Source organism: Mytilus galloprovincialis, chromosome 5 (genome assembly GCF_965363235.1).
Source record: "Mytilus galloprovincialis chromosome 5, xbMytGall1.hap1.1, whole genome shotgun sequence".
Classification (NCBI taxonomy): Eukaryota; Metazoa; Mollusca; class Bivalvia; order Mytilida; family Mytilidae; genus Mytilus; species Mytilus galloprovincialis.
Window position 1 is genome coordinate 18,087,391 of NC_134842.1, and position 18,707 is coordinate 18,106,097.

The 18,707-nt window shown below is 33.2% G+C and overlaps 1 protein-coding gene across 1 annotated transcript in view; it reads right to left on the reverse strand.

The window, feature by feature from the left end:
• Nucleotides 1-8,352: 8,352 nt before the first annotated feature.
• Nucleotides 8,353-18,707, reverse strand: part of LOC143075307 (uncharacterized) — a 32,403-nt gene continuing 22,048 nt past the window's right edge. The window contains exons 9-11 of the mRNA XM_076250679.1: nt 12,224-13,420; nt 10,107-10,212; nt 8,353-9,649 (exon numbers count right to left, since the gene is read on the reverse strand). Coding sequence (XP_076106794.1) covers nt 9,480-9,649; nt 10,107-10,212; nt 12,224-13,420 — 1,473 coding nt within the window. The 3' untranslated portion in view covers nt 8,353-9,479. The remainder of the gene's footprint in view (nt 9,650-10,106; nt 10,213-12,223; nt 13,421-18,707) is intronic.

Below are 18,707 nucleotides of genomic sequence, written 5' to 3' on the forward strand. Positions count from 1 at the left end.
AAGAAAACTATCCTGGTTGTAAAAGTTCAGATCGGCTGTGAAACGCAAAATAACAAAAACACCGAAATCCCAAGAAATTCAAAATGAAATCCCCCTGATCAAATTGCAAAAAACTAAAGTTCAAACACATCACAAGAATGGAAAACAACTTTCATATTCTTAGCTTGGAACAGGCATTTCCTGAATATATAGAAAATGGTGAATTAAACTTTAAGTTAGTTGTCTAACACTAAACCTCAGACTTTTAATTCGCATATAATTAAAGTATACTGACAACAATTTGTGTTCTAAAACATATTTTATTTGTAAAATTAGCAAAATGGATTGCACATTAGTAACAACATAAGTCTTGTCCTCTATCCATATAAAATAAACACAAAATACGTTAGATAATGACAAAAAACAAAGTAGGGATACATATAAACAACAAATAAAAACTAAATCTAAAACAACACAATAATATGGAACACAAAATGTATCATGCAAGTAAAATCACCATAATATTGAACTCTGAGGAAAATTCAATCGTAAAGTCCCTAATTAAATCGCGAAATCAAATGACAAAACACACCAAACGAATGGACAACAACTGTCATATTCCTGACTTGGCACAGGCATTTGCAAATGTAGAAAATGGTGCATTGTTCCTGATTTTATAGCGCTGAAGAGAAATATATGAGACTGGATTGGAGCGATGTTTTGGAAGGTAGGAATCAAAATACATATTGAATATCTATAATTTTGATATAAGATAGTACATAATCAACAATTTGTGTATTTTGCTGAAATGAAATGTCAGCGTCACAAGTCAATAGGAGCTGAATTGATCCAGCATATTTTTCTAAGTTAAAAAACAATATTCCTCTTGCTCGTTGTGAAAAAAGCACTCACCTAAATTGTGAATACCATCCTCAACAGAAAGACAACAGCTGTATGCGGAATTGGGATAAGTATCAACACGGTGCAGATCTGCATTTTAGTCAAAGAACTGCACAAGTGTCTCAAACGTGTATGAACATATTTTCTATATCACTACTAAAATATGAGGTTGACTGTATCAATTTAGATTTCGTCTTTCGTTTAAAAAATAGATTTGTATCTTGGTAAGTAAGTTTGTCGGGGTTGCGCCAATTCCATTCAATAGTAGTAGATGAAAAAAAGGATTTTATATTTATATTTTGTTTATAGAGGGACTCTTCATAATTATTGCTGTTTTGCAAATCATAACTAGATACTTGACATACAACTTGGGGCATTACATCGCAGAGATAGACAGGGACAGGCCCATTATGTAAAGAATGGACCATCTTGAGCTTTCTGCACTTTCTTCTGTCTACTAGCGGTTTCAAGTCTGTTTCGAAATATATAGCTTCCCGACACGGAAGCACGGGCAACCCAGTAACTACTATTCTTGCTTCAAACTGATAATGTTCGGATTCTTGTTGAGAACCACCTTCCTATAACTAGTATGAATATTCAATTATTGGTATGATGAGTGGTAAATATATGCGAGAAAGATATATTTCATACATATTTCAATTTGTTAAGAACATTTAACCATATGTTTGCACAATTCAATTTATTATGTTTTATATCAATGTATGTAAAGGAGTAGGTCCAGTTAGACTCCTTCTTGGCCTCAAAATATAGTAGCTTAAAAAAAATGTTAGAATGTAAACGTTAAGCTATTTAATGGAAAGTAGAATACTTCCGTTACATAAATATGGGTCGTTTTTGACAGTACAATCATTTACTGAAATCTTCATAATTTTAGCATTTGAATTAAATTATATACGGTTTCCGGCGTAAACGAAAGTGTCCTCATTTGTGTTAATTCTTTATGTAAGTTGTATTTGATGATAGTTATAGTACATAACATATATAAAGATTGAGAATGAATACGGATGCGGCCAATTTTATTTTTGACAAAAACTATCTGAAAAGTGATTTATTATGGCATATTTTATAGATTTTTCATATCTTAATTTAAATTTTAGCATCGTAAATGACTAAATCAGTTCAAATCTTTCCCGTAAACTAATTGAATCGACTGCAGTAGACATTTTAAAGTTTTAAAAAAAAAAGTGTCAAAAATCTTTGATCAGATGACCCATAACCTTGAGGCCAAAATTATCCCTTACCGGACCTACTCCATTCCATTTGTATCAAAAGTAATTCCTTTATGTTTATAGCGGGAGAAAAAATCACCTGCTTGAAGTTAAAATTCTATTTCCATATTCTGGAGACGTATCACAGGGGAATATTTAAAAAACAAAATCTAAAGATTTCGAGATGTAACATACTTTAATGATACTTTAAAGATATGTTTAAGACGAAAATCTTTAAAAGAGGGACGAACTATACCAAAGGGACAGTCAAACTCATAAATCTAAAACAAACTGACAACGCCATGGCTAAAAATGAAAAAGACAAACAGAAAAACAATAGCACACACGACACAACATAGAAAACTAAAGAATAAACAACACGAACCCCACCAAAAACTAGGGGTGATCTCAGGTGCTCCGGAAGGGTAAGCAGATCCTGCTCTACATGTGGCACCCGTCGTGTTGCTTATGTGATTACAAATCCGGTAAATAGTCTAATTCGGTAGGTCACATTCATGAAAGGGAAGGGGATTGTAGTTACGACGTAAGGAACATATCCGATATCATTTGTGAAACGGTTATTCCATAACGGTCAACCAACTCGTGATGGCGTCCGTAAAATTTACGAAGGGATGATTTCAACTTCACCATTTGGAACTCTTGGTTTAATAGCTTCCTTGTGAGCAGTAACCCTCTATCAAAAAAATCATGATAGGAAATGCAAGCACGGGAATATCGTATCAATTGGGAGATATGTACCCCGTATGCAGGTGCTGCTGGAATGTTGCTACTTAGAAATGGAAAGTTCACAATTGGAAAGTTGAAATCATCTCTTTTGTCGTAAAGTTTTGTTTTCAACCGACCCTCATTGTCAATTTCTAGATGTAAGTCAAGATATGAAACCGACTGAACTGTATCTGTAGTATCCTTTATCTCCAATTCGATGGGATAGATGCGTTCCACATAGTCACCAAATTTTGAATTGTTTAGTGAAAGAACGTCATCTATATAGCGGAAAGTAGAGTTAAAGGATATTGCTAACTTCTTATCTTTCTTCCTAAGAAGTTCCTGCATGAAGTCAGCCTCATAATAATAAAGAAACAAGTCGGTAAGTAGAGGGGCACAGTTTGTTCCCATTGGGATGCCGACAGTCTGTTGAAAAACACGTCCTCCGAACGTTACAAATATGTTGTCAATCAAGAAATCAAGCATCTTGATAATATCGGTTTCTGAGAATTTTTTGTTTGAATCAGAGTGATTCTTTACAAAGTATGATTTATCCCTTCCTAAGACAAGATACTTGTATCTACGTTGGCCATTCTTTTTTATGAAGCAAAGTAATACCAACTCTTTCAATTTGTCTTTTAGTTTGGAATGTGGAATACTTGTGTACAGAGTAGAAAAATCAAATGTTTTAATACTGTTACAAGATGAAAGAGAGTTAGATTGTATGTACTCTAAAAGATCTTTGGAATTTTTAAGTATCCACATCTGATTCACCCCACCTCTAGAATAGGCAGTTTCACAATAACTTTGAAGCCCGTCTTTGATTGCTGATAAAATAGATGTTAATAATTTAAAAAGAGGTTTCGTGGAACACTTGGAAGACCCAGCAATATACCGTTGTTTGTAAGGACACTTATGTAGTTTAGGTATCCAATACAGTGATGGAAGATACAGTTCTTCATCTTTGGTTGAAATACAAAAGGAACAAAGAACAGACCTATGATTATCCAGGATTTCCTCTTTGGTAAGTGTCGTAAGGGTATATGTTGAGTTTCCAAATGAATTGTCCATACCTAATTCGTTTATCAAGCAATTAATGTAGTGACTTTTACAGACAAAAACGATGTTATTTGGGGCTTTGTCTGCGGGAACAACAACATATTTATCATGGAGGTCGGATAAGTGTTTAGCAACATTTGGGTCTTTAAAGATTGACGTAGCATGGGCATTGATGGACCCATTCAGTTTCTTAATTCTGATTTGTATTAACGACCTCACTGCCTTAATCCATTCGGATAGAGTGTCTACGTCTTCCTTTTCACGTTTAACCCATTGCCTGGCATAATCCGTGACAGAGTCCATCAAAATTTTAAAGTTGTATTTCCAATTGATGGATTAAGGCTCACGATATTTCGGACCTTTCGATAACACATTTCGTAGAGAAGTGTTATTAACAATGTTAAGGTCACCGGTAATAACGTGGCCAGCAGGATTATATGTGAATTGGGAACTAGCACAAGTGCAATCAGGAGGTTTAGACTTGAACTCGTCAATATCGAGATTCTGCAAAACGCGTTTGTAATTGAAAATTTTAGTTGCAATAGGTTTACCTGAGTGAGAAGAAAGTGTGGCATACCATCATCAATATATGTTATATAATACTAAGGTTTAGCAAAAGGATATAGAACAAATATGTGTACATAGTACATGGATGCCCCACTCGAACTTTCATTTTCTATGATCAGTGAACTATGAAATTGGGGTCAACTCTAATTTGGCATTAAAATTAGACAGATCATATCGTAGGTAACATGTGCACTCAGTTCCAAGTTGATTGGACTTTTACCTCATCAAAAACTACCTCGACTAAATAAAGGCAACACAAGTATACCGATGTTCAAAACTCATAAATCGATGGAAAAAAACAAATCCGGGTCACAAACCAAAACCGAGGGAAACGCATTAAATCTACGAGGGAAAGACGACACAGCATTAAAATGTAACACACAAAATAACGAACTAAGCATTAGACAAAATCCGATGAGAATAATGCGGGGTTCACACATTGCCGATTATTGCTCCCGTTTGAGATCAGACAGCGATACGACACGAAAAATGAAAAAGTCGGATTAGTATCCTCAATTATCTGGAATGTCCTATTATTGTCTGAACGCAGTCGTTTTAGTTCGTAACAGATTCCTACTGGTCGGGAAGGGTCCGAATAGTTCGACAAAGCACCCCGACAGTTAGGTGCGTCCGTAACATTCGGGGAAACTCAGCCGATTTTGTCTAATCGGATTACAATCGTGCCTATGTCGTGACAAATTCTGCTGTATCGGATCGAATTCCTAACAATGTACTGTGTATTCGGGACGGTGTCCTGTGGAACGGGAATGATCTGGAGAAATTTTTCATTGCTGTTTTTCTGCCGATTGAGTCCAGATTGCATCCCGATCTTGTCGATTGCGAACCGTTTTTGCCGAAACCGTTCCGAAACAGTCCCGTTATTAATTCTAAATTCGTCATTGATACCTACGTCAGAGTCCCGACAATTACAGAATGCAATACGACTGAGACCAGACAAAGCCGTTTGCAATGCGAGTATGCCGACAGTTTTCGAACGGATAACTTCCGTCAGCGTCGGTTCACTGTCTTGTCACTATCTGATCTTTGTCGGATTACATTCGGTAGAATCGGGACGCAGTCGTGACAGACTCGGTCGAATTTTACCTGGCGAAAGATACAAATCGGTTTAGAAGCGGATTTAGAACGGGATTATAGGGATAAATTCGCTTGGAAACGGTTGAATATCGACGCTTCCTGAACAATATCTGATTGTTGTCGTGATTAAATATTTTTTTTTACAAATTTTAATTAAAGTTTCCATCCACGATTCATAGGATCTTGATCAGACTTTTAATAAATTTTAATCGGGAATGGTCCTGTCAAGAACGGCAGTTAAAATCGTGAATGTGTGACCCCAGCTTAACAAATATAACATCAAACTAAATACAATTCAATTCAATTCAATGTTTTTTTTAAAGTTTCATCTCTCAACAAGTACAATCGATCTTTATACATTGTAAAATAACACTAACATTATATACAGAATTATAAGAGACTATTAAAATTCATAGATATAATACACAATATGAAATAAAATACTATTTACAATATATAAAATTTCTACACCTTTTTAAAATCAAATGACAGGTTTTGGCACACACACGTATCATATTAACATCTGAGAATAAAAACACTAACTTTTGGTTATCATCTAAATTATTAAAATTATCATTAAAAATTTAACAACATAATATACATGATATAAATGGTTTCTAAATACATGAATTTGGGATAGATAGTACCATGACACGTCTTATGATAATTTAAATTCACACTCAAATATAAGAGGAAACAAACGACACACAAGAAACACAACGTTAAAATGTAACACACACAGAAACGAACTATAATATAACAATGACCATATTCCTGACTTGGTGCAGGACATTTTTTAAAGAAAACAAACTTTAACCTGAACCTTCACAAAAAACTTTAATCAGAAGCGGGACAGACAGAAGGACGGACGGATGGACGAACGAACGGACACACATAACGAAAATCATTATGCCCCTAGGTGGGACATATGCATTTCAAATAACTTTTAATAAGTATACGAATAAAGTGCACAATCCCAATGGGCAATTTCTATTGGAATAGAGGAGCTAAGGATTAAAGACGAAAAATACAAAATAATTTTAATATTACAAATGTTTATTATGGTACATATATACAATAAAACCAAAAAAAAAAAAACGAAAAGGGACCAACAGCTGTAAGTTAAATAATAATCAGATTTTTATACCAGACTATGCTTTTTTTCTCAAAGAAAACAATGACTGTTGGAATATACGCAAAGGAACTTTTTCGAAAGAAATAACATGTATTTTATCAATAAAAAATAAGCTTTTTTAGTTGAATGGTCGTAATTTTGACATTTATTGGACGAGTTTCACATGCAAAATTATCAAAAACAAATATACATATAACCTAGTAGTGATGTATATATCAATGTGTGATTTTCTAAATGAGGAATTGTAAGATACAATATATTAGTTTTCTATGTTGTGTCATGTGTACTATTGTTTGTCTGTTTGTCTTTTTTTCCTTTTTTAGCCATGGCGTTGTCAGTTTATTTTCGATTTATGAGTTTGACTGTCCCTCTGGTATCTTTCGTCTCTCTTTAAATTAAAGCAGGGAAAAACCTAATTTTTTTTAACAATTTATCCTTTTTGTCTTTATTAAACTATTCCTGTTTTATTTCATCTCATGTATTAAGATAACTGTTAAATATACCTAGTTGAAATCAAACAAAAGAAATGGAACTCTTTGTTAGAGAAGGAAAAAGGACAAATTAGTACATTTAAACTGTTTACATCGATACTCAATAGCTATAGCTAGTAGATAAATTTGTTTTTTAACAAACAACTGTCATAAAAGGACCGTAATAGGCTAATTTATCGGTTTTCATGAGCTTAATTGACGGCGCGGCATCCCTACAATGACCGCCATTTGACTGTGAGGGCATTTCGAGGTATTGTTGCCACATTGACTTCTACTCAGTACGTAACTTTTAGTTTTGATGGGTTATCGATCAATAAATACGCGGAAATGAACGAGTGCAAAACAACATTCCTTATCGCTAGCTAATAATTCAATTTGTCAATGAATACTCATTAAAGTATTTTTTTTAGAACATAAATTAATAATAGAAATATGTTTTGTCGTTAGAAAAAATATATATATGTAAAAAATCATCAATATCTTTGCATACGTACAGAAAAATTGTGATAACTCATGCGGCAGAATATCACAAGGACTTTTTGCGGGAAAACGTGAATGCCTACTGAAATCCGGTCTTTTAGAAACATCGAATTATTACAGAATAACATTGTTATATACATCACCACTAGGTTATAGTGTGCTATAAATATAAAAAAAATGTGAAATCACAAAAATACTAAACTCCGCGGAAAGATCAAAACGAAAAGTCCCTTATAAAATGGCAAAATCAAAAGTTCAAACACTTCAAACGAATGGATAACAACTGTCATATTCCTGACTTCGTATTACGGTGAGGACTTATTCAAATGTCATTTATTCATCATGTCTCAAAAAAATATATATCTCTGTACATTAACCTCACTTTCAGGTACGGAGATGTTCAGTACGTCATTAATTATCAGGTACCAGGATTACAATTTAATACATCAGACGCGCGTTTTGACTCATCAGTGACGCTCAGATCAATTAATACTTTGATTACGATTGTAAACATTAGGTGTTTAATGGGGAGATAATTTTGACTAAGTAGAATCCTAACTAATAAGCTATTAATTCACATTAAGGTTTGAATAGTGCAATGCAAAAGGATACTTTTGTAATGCCACTTGAAGTGTGATATGTTCTAAATTAGTCAGAAAATGCTTGGTCATTAAAAACCCGATCCAGTATTATCTAGCCTATACAAACTATTTTACGGTGAACTATACACTTAATTAATCTGCCTGTCTTTTGTCATAGTTCTATTGTCGTATATTATCAGTTCAATTTAGCAAGCATGTGACACTAGCTTATATTTAAAAAAAACAAGAATCCTTTCCGACCACAGCGTATATTAGATTGAATATTTGATAAAGGGAACAAATTATAAAAGCTATTTTCAGTGATATTGATAAAATGGATAAGCGTTAATTCTTGAAAAAGAAACCATAAGCCGGAGGTCGAATGGTTTGTTTTTCATGTATCAAAGCTTATCCATTGTATCTATAACTTAAACGATTATGCCTTTTCTAAATTAAAGTTATAATTTGCCGTATAATTGATTATAAGTTTAATAGTGGACTTGACATCCCGCAAAAATGTTACAGAACAAAGGAAAACATGCAAAACAAAGAAACTCAAGCAGGGGTGTTCTTGTAGGGATGATCCGGCTCAGATCATCCCTGGTAGAACAAAGGAGCTGGGATGTAAAGAAACAGAATCCTCGTCACCATTGATTAATAAGCAATAAGCGAGCAATATTGTCTAATTTTATTATTTTTAGCAGTAAAGTTAAGGTAATTTCTTGAAAAAATAAATTTGAGTTTGCTACAAAGCAATGCTATATATAGGGATTCTATCATTAGCTATAGATAGTGATGCAATGTAATTGAAAAAAAAATCTGCTAATTCTCTTTTATAATTCCAAAGATTTAAATAATTTTTATGCCGAAATTATTATCACTAAACAAGTGAAACCAAACTCAAATTAACAATTAAATTCATAATAATAGATAGCGATCACATTCTTTTAAAAATTTGGGCTGACTATGGGAATTATTACTACATGTATCTGATTTCAGATTTAAAGTCGAAACTCAAAAAAGTCGTTTTGGGTCCTCAATGCTTTTCAACGTTACTTTATTTGGCTTTGTCAATTACTTATTAGTCCTGTGTATCCGTAACACTTGTCTTCAATAACCATGTTTTATATTGCAAAATTGTTTCAATTAGTTTAAAAGCCTTCATTTTGTAAAATGAGTATTGTATATAAGGTTCATGAATATTCGCTATGTCTACAGTATACTATTTTTCTTTGTTTCAGTCCGATGTTTTGCTGTTTTCTGTAGTTTGATGACTTTGGTTATATATTTTCTTAATAAAATGACAAGATGGAAACAAACGTTTATGTTCTTCTATTGGTACATCGTTTTTGTTCCACTGACATATTATTCCAGCACAAAAGAAACATTGCACTCTATCTCCCTGTCCTAAGTGAAAAAATAAATAATAAAGTTGTAGTCAAAGCACAAGTAAATATCAATATTAGTGTAGTACATAAAAAAATCTACGGACTAAAGAAAAAACAAATTTGATTCTAATGAGGTTCTGCACATCTACTAAAATGTTACATAACTTTATCTAGACTTTTGTTTATGGTATACAGTACATTATATTTTTTTTAGCTAAGGTATAATGACACTCTTTGACTACTGCGACATTATGTGATGTCGTAATGAGATTTTAGAATATTTTCTGTCAGATCAGAACCTATCATGTTTATTATATTCATTACCAAACCAAATTGCAAACACTAAATCTTTGCATAACATTCTCATAATCATTGAAATTTTATTTCGATCGTAATTGTTTGCTTGACATTAATTCAAACATAAGTAGTTTCTTATGAAATTTTAGAACAATGTTTTAAAACTATATCACTAGTACCTGAATAGAAAAATCCAGCTGCAGCCAAATTTTTAGGTGTTGCTTTAGCATGTTTAGCACTTGTCCAACTGTTGAATGATTCCAATCTTTTATTAGTATGTATTAGCTGAAGATCAGAAATAACAACATCGGAATGCAAGTAAAATGTAATAAAAATGCGTTCTATATAACCGGTTAAACATATACAAGTTCAATATAAAATATTTTAAAAATTGCACTTCGAATAAAACTCTTCAAAGTTTGCCCTTATCGCAATTAATTTGGCGATAACATGAATGATTCTAAGTATTATTAAATCTCCGGTTAGGTCCACCTGAGTGAAAAAAGCTGTACTTGTATAGGTCCGGATCCCATGTTTCAAACAATTTCAGAAGAACTGAAATAAATAAATTTACCGCATTTTGCAATATAATATTTTGTTTTAAAGTTTGCAGCTTTTAAGATAAATGATCATCTGCATATGTACAACGAAACATTACGATAACATTTCTTAAATAACGGATATAAAACGGAGATACTCCTTCACATTATGGATATATTCAAACGTAAGGTCTTTGGTACATTTGATTTATGTTTCTAAATCTGTACTTACTAGATATAGGAAGATGTGGTGTGAGTGCAAATGAGACAACTCTCCATCCAAATAACAATTTAAAAAAGTAAGCTATAAAAGGTAAATGTACGGCCTTCAACACGGAGCCTTGGATCATACCGAACAACAAGCTATAAAGGGCCCCAAAAAATACTAGTGTAAAACCATTCAAACGGGAAAACCAACGGTCTAATCTATATTTAAAAAAAAGAGAAACGAGAAACACGTATAAATTACATAAACAAACGACAACTACTGTACATCAGATTCCTGACTTAGGACAGGGGCAAACATTTGCAGCGGGATTAAATGTTTAAATGGTACCAAACCTTCTCCTTTTTTCTGAAACAATAGCATAACATCACAACATAGAAAAACACACGATAAAATATCAATTGGCAGGCTTAACTCAATCAAAAAACGTAAATTAATACACTATGAACGATGTCTTGATTATATTCCATGCACTTAGGTACTGAGTATCTACTCGCCGATCATCACGGGAATAAGGAGTATTATAATAGTCAATGTATATATTTGTATTTGAAAATACATGGAATGGTTACTGATAAATGCATTCAAGACCAAAGGAATTATATTAAATCCATATTAGTATAAGTTTCAATTTCACTTTTTTTTACCATGATCAGAATACGATATTCTTTTAGATCTAGAATAAAAATAACTAGGTATATAAAGGATTAATAATTGTTCAACTAATGAATTACAAATTATTATTCCAATGTATGAGTTGTTAACAGGATTGGGTTGCCAGTTCAATATAATACAGATATAAGAAGATGTGGTATGATTGCCAATGAGACGATTTCAACAAGAGACCAAAATGACACAGACATTAATAACTATAGGTCAACGTACGGCCTTCAACAATGATAAAGCACATACCACATAGACAGCTAGAAAAGGCCCTTAAATGACAATGTTAAACAATTCAAACGAGAAAACTAACGGCTTTATTTATATAAAAAAAATTAACGAAAAACAAATTTGTAACACATAAACATACGACAACCACTGAATTACAGGCTCTTGACTTGGGACAGGCACATACATACAAAAATGTGGCGGGATTAAACATGTTAGCGGGATTCCCCATAACCTGGGTCAATGGTTTAATAGTATAACATAAGAACAAACTATAAAAATCAGTTGAAAAGGCTTAACTCATCAGATGGACATAAATACAAGTGGAGGTGGCCGGTTACTTGTACATCCCAAAAACAAAAAGACACAGATCTGAGAGAACTCGCAGTTATCTGACAGCTAGTTCAAAGCCACTAACAACTAATAAAAAAATCATGCATCTACGACTAAATTATCAATCCGTACATATCCAACATCCAATGCAGTTTTGTATTATTTCTCGTTGATTCCTAATAAAATTTATGGACCACATGCAAAAGCTTAAAATTATCAGCATTTTAATCTTTTTTAGATTATTAATTGTTTTGATCATTCAATCATTTCTGGATTAGATTTATATAAAACAAATGTCAATACTTACAGCCGCAGTTTTTAACCAGGTGTTCTCTATGTCTTTCTTTTTGTGCATACAGTTATGTTCTTCACAATGGTATTCTCCTTTTACACATAGTGTATTAAGATCTTCATAGCTAATTCTGCCAGAACTACTAAAATAATCCCCATTATTGCATTTCGATTTAATTTCGTACTGTAGTTCAATGTTTAATTTTGTTTCTAAATCTGTTATCTTATTGCAAATCTCTGCTATAATTTTTCGATATTCCTTGTTGTCCATATCAATATTGTTCCATATCTGTAAGGATATAGCATTCCTTGAAAAACAAATGACTAACTTTCGTTGTTTGGTTTCATCTAGATAAACTACTACTTTTCCTGCATATATAGCTGGAGGTCCATCCCCGATTGGTGTCTTTTCTTTACAGACTGTTTTTTCTTTAATGTACATGAACAAAATGTGATAATAATAAGAAATTGGCAGAAATTGGAATTCAACTACCAACCAAGGTGTACAATGTTGATTTTCGACTTGAAATGCATCCTTAATTTTTTCTAACGACGATACTTTCGTAATCATACATGGTATATAGTATGCATTCATCAATTTCGGTTTTACTACTATGTCATATTTTTCCATGACTTCAAGTATATGTGGTTTGAGTTGTCCAAACATTAATTCAGGCACTTTTCTAAATAGCTTATCAAGCACAAGATCTGATAATTCTCCCCATTTATTTAGGTTGGACAATTCAGGCGCGGTACAGGATTTCTTTGCATCGTCACATATTAGGCATTTGAAACAGTCAACTAACCATTTTGGTTGAAGAATGACGTATTTACTTTTATCCTCAAAAAATATAACGTTCCCAATTTTATGCTGGAATTTGAGGAAAGTAAGCAGTTCTTCTTTTTCTATCAATATCGCTTTAGCTAATTTCTCTATATTTTCCAATTTTTCACAATAAACTAACTTTTCCCTTCTCTTCAACTCTATCAATATTGCAAGTGTATTTTCTAATTGGATCCACCTTGTAGGAAGTTCCTCGGCAAAATAGCTCATTTCCTTTGCAATTTCTGAAATTTGATCTCTCAAATTTATAAAGTCCTCTTCAGGTGATTTTATATTAGAAATAAAGTTGATCATGCCTCGTATGTGGCTGCCCTTTTTTGGACATCCAAATGAATCAAGAAATTTTTCTTGATATTCATTTTTCTTCATCTGGAAAAGAAAATATTTATATTACACTGAAAACTACGAAGTACTTTAATTAACGAACACAGTGAATTTGCATAACTATACAAACATCCCAGGAACTCATAGTGAATAATCTTACTATTACCATGTCAGGGAAGATTTGTCTCCGTTTCATTTTCTTGATTTATTTGTATCATAATTTTAATTAAAAACAATAGATATCACAGAATGAAACCATTAGAGCACACGTACATTGAAAAGGCAAGAAATATATACAAATACTGTCATTTAGACTTTTTTTCATGGACGTCAAGTTGGTTACTTATTCCTTATTCCTAATTCGTTACTTTTCCTTATTCCGTATTCCTAATTCTTTACTTATTCCTTATTCGTTACTTATTCCTTATTCCTTATTTTTTACCTATTCATTACTTATTCTTTATTCCTTATTCGTTACAAATTCGTTACCTATTTGTTACCTATTCGTTACTTATTACTTATTCCTTATTCGTTTCTTATTTCCTATTCGTTACTTATTCCTTATTCGTTACTTATTCCTTATTGGTTACTTATCGATTTTTTATATCCTTCCCCCTGTTTATTTGTTTATATTCTTACCTCTAGATCTGGTAATAGTTCTAAACTTGATGAGGTAAAATGACCCTTTTATCACCTATTAATACGTGTTTGTGCTCAAACTATCCTGTCACGTTATGTTCGATACCTATTTGTTCCTTATTTGATTTTTACACGTTATACCTTTTAACTGCTTTATATTCGCATGTTTGAAGATGGTTCTTGGTTCGAAGAGGTGAAATAACCCTTTTAGCGGTTGCATAAAAAAGAAGATGTGGGATGACTGCCAATGAGACAACTCTCCACAATAAAACCAAAATTATACAGAAATTAACAACTACATTGTATAGGTCACGGTACGGCCTTCAACAATAAGCAAAGTCCATACCGCATAGTCAGCTATAAAAGACCCAGCCATGACAATGTAAAACAATTCAAATGAGTATTCTAACGGCCTTATTTATATACAAAAAATAAACGAAAAACAAATATATAACACAAAAACAAACGACAACCACTCAATTTAGGCTCTTGACTTGGGACAGGCACATACGTACATACTGTGGCGGGGTTAAACATGTTAGAGAGGTGCACATCGTTTCAAAGCTAGACCAATACCTTGTTTAAAACGTTCCTTCTTCACTAATAAGAAGTGTTTTCTTGTCTCTGGTGGTAGATATAGATTCTAAGATATGATATAAAGCTATACGCGCGTATGTAGCCGTTTCAACGCTCGACTGATACCCTGTTAGTTGTTCGTTCCTAATTCGCTTATTATACGTATGTTATACGTTGTACCTTTTAGAAAATGAATCTTCAATTGTTGTCTTGTCTCTGGTGGTACCTATGTGTTCTACGAGGGTAAAAATCCTATTAGCGCGTATGTACCCGTTCCAGCGGTCGGTTAATACCCTGTTACCTATTCATTCCTTATTTGCCTTTAACACGCGTGGTATACGTTACCCTTGAAATAAATCAATTTTCAATTGTATTTATGTCTCTGGTGGTAACTATGTGTTCCCAGGGGTGTAATAACCCAAAAAGCGGGTATGTACCCGTTTCAGAGCTCGACTGTTACGCAGTTATTATTCGTTACGTATTCGCTTATAATACGTTTGTTATACGTTGTACTTTAAAAAAGAAAAATGTTCGTGTCTCTGGTGTTAACTTTGAGTTCTTAGAGATGAAATAACCCTATTAGAACTTATGTACACGTTTCAGCGTTCGACTGATACACTGTTACTTATTCGTTCCTTATTCGCGTATAATACGTGTTATACGTTGTATATTTAAAAAAAATATTTTCTATTGTTTTCTTGTCTCTTGTGGTAGATTTGGGTTCTAAGAGATGATATAACCCTATAAGCGCGAATGTACCAGTTTCAGCGCTCGACTGTTATCCTGTTACTTATTCGTTACTTATTCGCTTATAATACGTGTGTTATACGTTGCACCTTTTAAAAAAAGGTTTTGAATGATTTTCTTGTCACTGATGGTACCTATGTGTTCTCAGAGGGGGAAAATCTTATTTGCGCGCATGTACTTGTTCCAGCGCTCGGCTAATACCCTGTTACTAATTCGTTCCTTATTTGCTTTCAATACGTATGGTATACGTTGCACCTTGAAATAAATCGATTTTGAATTGTATTCATGTCTCTGGTTGTAACTTTGTGTTCTTAGAGATAAAATAACCCCATTAGGGCGTATGTACCCGTTCCAGTGCTCTGTTACCACCCTGTTACTTATTCGTTAATTATTCGCTTTTAATACGTGTGGTATACGTTGCATCCTGAAATAAATCGATTTTCAATTGTGTTCATGTCTCTTGTGGAAACAATGTGTTCTTAGAGATGAACAAAACCTATTAGCGCGTATGTACCCGTTACAGCGCTCGGTTAATACTCTGTTACTTATTCGTTCTTTATTCGCTTTCAACATGCGTGGTATACGTTACCATTTAGAGTTAATAAATTTTCAATTGTGTTCATGTCTCTGGTGGTAACTATGTGTTATTAGAGATGAAATAACCTCATCTGCGCGTATGTACCCGTTCCATCGCTTGGTTACTACCCTGTTACTTATTCGTTACTCATTCGCTTTTAAAACGTTTGATATACGGTGCACCTTGAAATAACTCGATTTTCAATTGTAATTATGTCTCTGGTTGTAACTATATGTTGTTAGGGGTGTAATAACCATATTAGCGCGTATGTACCCGTTTCAGCGCTCAACTGTTACCCTGTTACTGATTCTTTACTTATTCGCTATAATACAAAAAAGAAGATGTGGTATGATAGCCAATGAGACAACTATCCACAAAAGACCAAAATGACACAGACATTAACAACTATAGGTCACCGTACGGCCTTCAACAAATAAATCAATATGTTTGTTATACGTTGCATCTTTTAGAAAATGATTTTTCAATTTATATCTTGTCTCTGGTGGTACGTATGTGTTCTAAGACGGGAAACATATTTTAAAGCTTTAAAAAAGTCAACTAACTCCGACAAAAGTTGCAGGCTTGATAAAACTACAAAAGGCAGATTTCTATTCGAAATTTCAGAGAACTCAGAATGTAAATAAATATGATTTTTTTTTTAAATTCAAATATATGGACTATTTTACTTTTAAAAATATTGTTTAATATTACTGTAATAGTTCTGAAAGTTATTCTGATTCAGTTTATTTATACACTTTACAAAAACAGTAATATTTCTAAAAAATAAAAATATTTCGGATCGTGAAATATCGGGTACTATTTTTGAATGATCGTGAATAGGCTCTGGAAAAGTCTGTTCCTGCTTATACTTTACTGCAAAAAAAAAATCCATGATAACGAATCTTTCTTTATTATTATCGATTATTTATGCCTGCAATCAGTCTATTTGTGGAGAGGGCTTATATAGGCTATGCCCGTTGCCCAATCCAATTCAATTTATTCGAAAAACATATTGTTTAAACAGGTATATCAACAGATTAGATTAACATGACTTATTCTGCTTAACTTTTGTTTGTGAAAAGGACTATAATGGTTCAATTGGTATCATTGGATTTGATTATTTGATGATACCACACCGACTAGTTTCACTATAACAATATAATGGTGTCTGTCCGCCCTGCATAAGTTTTATGGTGTCTGTCTGTCCTGCAAACGTTTTATTTTGTTTGAAAAGTTACGATTGTCTCATCTGATTCCCATTATTTTTTATGCATTTGCATGTCTATAAAACGAAAATCCTTGCTGATGTTTGTAAAATTTGATAAAAAAATGTTTTAAACGAAAGAGCAGATAAACAACTGTCATATTCTTGATTTGGCACATGCAATTTTCTTAACAATTGTGGGTTAAATCTGTTTTTTTTTGGCTTGTTTATATGTCCACTTGTATGAGAATTGTTCAATATTCGATAATATTGTCAAATTAGAGGATCAACACTAACATCCTAAATTGTTTTTACGTTCCCATATATGGAACCTAGCAGCATGCATCGAAGAGATACACTCCAGCTTTATTTAACGTTCAATAGATATGAAAAGATGTGGCATGAGTGCCAATTAGACAACTTTCAATCTGAGTAACAATTCGTACATTTGTAAAAGTAAATCATTATAGATCAAAGTTTGGTTGTCATCACGGAGTCTTGGTTACACCGAAAAACTATGCTAAAAGAGGGACGAAAGATACCAGGGGGACAGTCAAACTCATAAATCGAAAATAAAGACCAATACCATGCCTAAAAATGAAAAAGACAAACAGACAAACAATAGTACACATTACACAACATTGAAAACTAAAGATTGAGCAACACGAAACCCACCAAAAACCATGGGTGATCTCAGGTGCTCCGGAAGGGTAAGCAGATCCTGCTCCACATGTGGCACCCGTCTCTTGCTTATTTTATAACAAATCTGGTAAATAGTCTTATTCGGCAGGTCACATTCATGAAAGGGAAGGGGATTGTAGTTACGACGTAAGGAACATATCCGATATCATTTGTGAAACTGTTATTCCACTACGGTCAACAAACTCGTGATGGCGTCCGAAAAATTTACGAAGGGATGATTTCAACTTCACCATTTCGAATTCTTGGTTTATTAGCTTCCTTGTTAGCAGCAACCCTCTATCAAGAAAAATCATGATAGGAAATGCAAGCCGGGAATATTGTATCAATTGGGAGATATTTACTCCGTATGCAGGTGCTGCTGGAATGTTGCTACTTACAAATGGAAAGTTTACAATTGGAAAGCTAAAATCATCTCTTTTGCCGTAAAGTTTTGTTTGCAACCGACCCTCATTGTCAATTTCTAGATGTAAGTCAAGACATGAGTACGACTTAACTGTATCTGTATTATCCTTTATCTCTAGTTTGATGGGATAGATGCGTTTCACATAGTCACCAAATTTTGAATTATTTTGTGAAAGAACACCATCTATATAGCGGAATGTAGAATTAAAGGATATCGCTTACTTCTTATCTTTCTTCCTAAGAAGTTCCTGTATGAAGTCAGCCTGACAACAATAAAGAAACAAGTCGGCAAGAAGAAGGGCGCAGTTTGTTCTTATTCGAATGCCGACAATCTGTTGAAAAATACGTCCTCCGAACGTAACAAATATGTTGTCAATTAAGAAATCAAGCATCTTGGTAATGTCAGTTCCAGATAATTTTTTGTTTGAATCAGAGTGATCCTTTACAAAGTAGGATTTATCCTTCCCTAAGACAAGATAGTTGTA